This window comes from Anarrhichthys ocellatus, unplaced genomic scaffold (genome assembly GCF_004355925.1).
Source record: "Anarrhichthys ocellatus isolate YVR2014 unplaced genomic scaffold, GSC_Weel_1.0 scaffold1, whole genome shotgun sequence".
Classification (NCBI taxonomy): Eukaryota; Metazoa; Chordata; class Actinopteri; order Perciformes; family Anarhichadidae; genus Anarrhichthys; species Anarrhichthys ocellatus.
In genome coordinates this window covers 9048560-9053884 of record NW_022280031.1, presented here as the reverse complement: position 1 = coordinate 9053884, position 5325 = coordinate 9048560, and the positions used below count along the sequence as shown (strand labels likewise).

At 42.1% G+C, this 5325-nt stretch overlaps 1 protein-coding gene across 1 annotated transcript; it reads right to left on the bottom strand.

The window, feature by feature from the left end:
• Positions 1-3335: 3335 nt before the first annotated feature.
• On the bottom strand, positions 3336-5325 carry il10 (interleukin 10). The gene is made up of 5 exons (XM_031849737.1): positions 5063-5325; positions 4805-4864; positions 4472-4636; positions 3798-3860; positions 3336-3683 (listed from the first exon to the last, which is right to left on the bottom strand). The coding sequence occupies exons 1-5, from the start codon at positions 5225-5227 to the stop codon at positions 3573-3575; spliced, it is 564 nt and encodes a 187-aa protein (XP_031705597.1). The 5' UTR covers positions 5228-5325; the 3' UTR covers positions 3336-3572.

Below are 5325 nucleotides of genomic sequence, written 5' to 3'. Positions count from 1 at the left end.
CCTGCTCTCTTTTCTCCATTTCTGCATACAGAATAACAGCGTAAAATGGATGAATAACAAGGACGACGAGCAATTAGTTTTTAGAAATTATTACAATTTGTAATATTTCAAGCATTTAGCAAAGTTGTTTTCTGGTTACTATTTTCTCTCCAAAGCAGTCGTGTTCTTTGAACAGTTCAAACCGAGGTAATGACACATTTCAACTCTTTACGCACTCTTGATCACGAAGGCCAGCTTGTCTACTTGTTACATGTGCGTTGACTGTTCTGAGTTGTCGGCCCCGTTCATTATTTAAATAACTATCAAATGTAAATGTTTTATGACCTTTGCCTCAATATTTAGACGTTTTCTTCTCATTCACGTCTCTGTCTATGACTCAGGTTGTCAGGTCGGTTTGGGATTTGTGACTTTCACACACAGTGCACAGACTCAACTCATGACAAACCTGCTGGCATGAGTTACTCCTGGAATATACGCATTTGCATAGCAAAAAACCATGTGGTGTCATTGAGTCAACACGGTCTTTGCCAACACTGGGTTGTTTAGAGCAGCTTCCCGCTCATGCAGAAGCTGATTTCTCTTCAGGTGCAAGGCAGCCGAAGGCACTCGGCTTCCAGCTTTGAGTGTGACGAAACCCACAGTCATCTCTCGCTCTCTCAGGTAAGTGAGAAAGGGGGTAAATGGGTCTTCAGGGGAGTCCCTCATGACAGATAGTAACCCTCTGGAGATTCTACCACTTTACCCCGCCTACTGCAGACCTTATGACACCCACCCACCCTGCACTTGCCTAAATTAGGGCGGGCACCCTAAATCATTTTGTTTACTGACCTGTAGGAAACAATTTGTGGTATAAAACTCAGGTTGGATGTATATACTCTATGTAGCTTCTGAAGTAATCACTAAGCCTCAACAGTTGAACGTCAGAGGATTTCCACCAGTGAAGGAAAGTTGGATAACACATTCATTCGTTCACAAATATGAAAATAAGCGACACATAATTTTTAAAAAAAAAAAGTGAAAAGTGTCAGCGTGTTGCCCTTCAGTATGTCATTACTGTGTACACCCTTTTAAACATGAGGGGAAATGTAAAGGATGGAGACTTCTCAGCTGAGGTGGTTGGAGACTTCTTGTAGTTCTTTGAAGTGGCATTGCCATCCTGATTCTCACACACGCACACACATCCCCTCAGACACAGCAGAGCTGTTTGACCTGCCCACAGTGAGACTGCAAGAAACCCACAGCGAATCGAAGGTTTTCAGATGCGAAACGGAAAACTGTTTTGTAGTCTGTTTTAAATGTACAACAGTTGTCTTTCACGTGTGCTGGAAATCAGATTGTTTTTACTGTAAAGTACAGCTCTGGGTACATGTGGTTGCTTTGATTTTCTTTTTTGTCTCCTGTCGTCTTTTTTCGCTGATTATTTGAAAAATGTGCTTTTTTGAAACACGTTCTTCATTGTCTTCTAAAAAAATAGTCTCGTAGGCTACTTGACTCATCGAGTATGTGCACAGAAATTCATTTTGAACCTTTTATGATTCAAAATAATAAATCAGAACGGATGTCAGTCTTCTTTTTAATGCCACATGTATCTTGACTATTTCCAAACTGACTTTTTCGACCGCTCCTGAAACTTTCTTGAAACTGTTAAACGGACCCTAACCCACTTCACAACGTGACTGGTCAGCTGTGTGATGGTGAGACGAGAAGGATTGAATCTGTTCTTTTGAGCTCTTTTTAACTGAAGTTATTCACTTTTCATGTGAACAAAGGAGTTTATTCTTATGAATGCCCTCTGGGAGAGACTGTATAATAATATGTTGCCCTGTGCTCTTATTCAAATGTTATGTCTCTCTCCTCTACAGAATTATATATTTGTATTCATTATGAGCCAAACAATTCAGCAGCTCTTTGTCAGAAATAGAAAGGGTCGGTTTCTTTCTCTATTTCGTTACGTCGTTGATATTATATATATGTTGTGTTATTTGCCAATAAATATATTGATTTGTTTTGAGATATTGGGTATTGAGTTGAGGGAGCGTCAACAGAAAATATTAAGAATGAAAAGGGCTTTGCTTTTTTTTAATGAATTCAATTTGAGGATTTCGATTTATTGGAAATACTTGGGAGGGGCCCCTGTATTTGTGTACAGTTCCTGACAATGATTTCCATCTGGAGTCTTTTTAAGTATAGCTTAAGTTGATTTGGGATATCTTAACTGTTCAGAGGAAAGCGCTGAGCCATGACGGATGCATATTTTAGATATTGAAAATAACCATTTTTGACCGTTAAACATGATCATTCATAATGGTGGTTCTCCTTTTTCTTTTTTTTTTCTCACCCTGCCCCGAAACCATTGCTCTCTGTACAGACAAACCCAGTCATTACCAACAGACAGATATGATCTTACGTCTAACAGACGCTTCACAACGTAAACACTGGCTTACTGGAGTCTGAATCAACACCGTAAAAATGTTTCAAGGAGTGAACCTGCTATCAACACTGGTCAGAATAAAATGGATTAAATAAGTCTCTTGCAGACAATTGTTATGAATGATATCTTTGCATATGGTTGGCTACAGTCATTGCTGGAATGATACTATTCAGATCATCCCACGTTGACGAAGCAAGAGGCGGATGAAAATGTCATTAGAGTAGTTTCAATGCAGAGGCCTGAGTCATGTCGTGTGTGACTTCGCAGTCTGAGTAATGCCTGTACGTACATTCAAATGTTATTAAAGGGGCATGTGTCCGTGCCCTCTGTTTAGAAAATATTGTATTGCTCAGGTATGAATGTACTGTGGTACAGCTCATGGATTAGACCCTCTCTGAAAAAGCTGACATAGCACATAAAAAAAACGTTTATTTTACATGCAGGGCTGCTATTTCACCCTGTGTGCTACTTCTGTTTTATGATGTGTCTGACTGAGTAAGATTACTTGTGCATGCGTGCGCGTGTGTGTACATACGTACGTGCGTGCACGTGTGTGCGCCATGAGGGTGAGACTGGTTAGTTACAGTTTCGGTAAATTAAGATACAGCAGGGCTGCTGCTGGTAAGTGATGTATATGGGTCACGTTTGAGGTTAGTGAATCAGCCTTACACAGTTTACACTCAGGTTCCCCACATATAGATTGCAGAACTGCAGGATGTGATGTCGGTGCTCTTACAATTACCCACCCCTAATAAATGGCACACTACCAACTATCATCTTGTCAAACAAACATCAAAAGAGACATTCATTATCATCAAGTCATTTATTCATCGACAACAATGCAATATTAGTCATAAATATATCGATACATATTATATATGATAAAAAAAATAAATATCACAGTTTTGGTTGTAACTTCATATGTGTCGGACTCAATATGGTCTTAAAACAGAAACTTGTCCCCAGGACAAAAACGGAAGTCTCAGAATAAAAAAGACATCAGTTCAGCAGGCTGCAACAACATTTGGCAACACTCACACCAGTGAAAATAACTGATTGAATGCAAAAGAGTAAAGGAGTCCAAGGCCAAGGAGTTCCTGGGATGAACATGGTTCACATTTCGATTAGGGTCAGCAGGTCTTCAAACGATGGCCGGTCGGTTTCTGTGCCTATTAGAGGCCAGATATGTTTCAATGTAGTTAAACAGCAGATCCAGCTCACTCATGGCCTTGTATGGACCTTTACTCTCCATCTGTGGACAAACACACAGGTTTGTTTTTTTAAATTGTCAAAATACAGGAATGCACACACATGTGGTTTTTAAAATGAACACTTTTACAACTGAAGATGAAATGTCGACACTCACCTGTTTGTAAGTGAAGTTTAGATTGTTGATGTCAAACTGTTTCCTGCAGGAGAAGTAATTTCTCTAAAGGGGAACAATAGAAAGATGATGTTAGGGGCTATACATTAGACAGACATGTCCTGGATTCGACCCCCACCCACCAGATGCACAGAAAAGCATGCCATCCTTTCTTTCCCTTTTGCAAGAACTGGGTGATACACACTTATGCAAGCCAGTTGAAGAACCACTGGCTAATGAAATAGTTTGACCCGTCCTGTGAGCCGTGCTTCCCCTTTCGGTCACGATCAGACGTTTGACCGATGCTGGGAATATTTTGGCGGTTTTGGGATGTAGTCCAAACCAGTAAGGTGGTTTTGATGGGTTTGGCTGTGACATACTTGGACTAGACTTTTGTGACAAATAATCACGTGTAGACTCTTCCTGTCTGTAAATCATGCCGACAGGAACTTATACATGTAACTTTTCAGTAGCCTACACTGCGATAATAGAAACTACTTGTGATTTATGTAAGGTATGTTACATTTATAATGTTGGACTAAACACTTTAAACTTGGAAGTTAATTCTGCTCCTCACTACCTGTAGCCTACATCGGATCTTTCGGCAGCGCGCGCGCACTCGGCGCGTGTTTACATCTCATTCTCCTGTAGGAGTAGCACGTGTGCCAGCTACTCACACATTCTGTGACATCACGCTTGAGCTCGTCGAAGATCAGCTGTATAGACTCCATGTGCGGCTGTAAGTCCCTGGTGTCCTCCGTCACTCCGGACATGGCTGTCGGCAGAACCGTGCTCAGATAAAAGTCCAGTATGCTGTTCATGGCGTGGCAGGCGAACGGGCTCTGAAGGAGGGAGGAAAGCGCGAGCGCGGTTACGAGATGTCCGCGTGTTTACAGTGCTCGTCTTGTCGGTAATTTTAGTCTGTGTTTATTTTCTGATTATACTCGAGAAGCAGTGCATTTCTAGCATATAGTGAATGATCTTCGTGGAGAGTTCAAAAGGTAACTTACTTTAAACGAGTCCTCGACGCTCTTGTCCAGCAGCGCTGTGTCCAAGTCATCGTTTGCTTCCTGTAAAAAAACACAACAACGCTTGTGATCAGTGACAGTGTGAGCAGCAGCAGCAGCCGGAGAGGCAGACAGACGGAGGTGAGAAAGTGCAGCATCACCTGGAGAATGGCAGGACTACATGGGCGGCAGAGATCTACCCAAATGATGCTGCACTAACCTCAAAGGTACTTTCAGAGTAAATGTTGCGCTTTTACTCACAAAGAAATCTCTGATCTGTGAATAGTCCTCTCTGAGCTTCTTTAGCCGGACAGGGAAGGCCTCCACGAAACTACAGCACTTGTTGTTGCACATGGGACTGCACCAGGCACTGCTGAAGAACGACGAGAGAGCCAGGGCGGACAGGAGGAGGGACCAAGGAGTCATGCTGGTGGACAAGCTGATGGATCTTCTGGAGGCAGAGAAGAGAAGAGAAGAGCGGGCCCTCAGGAGTGAAGATGCTGCTGGCTCAATTGGACGTCTGT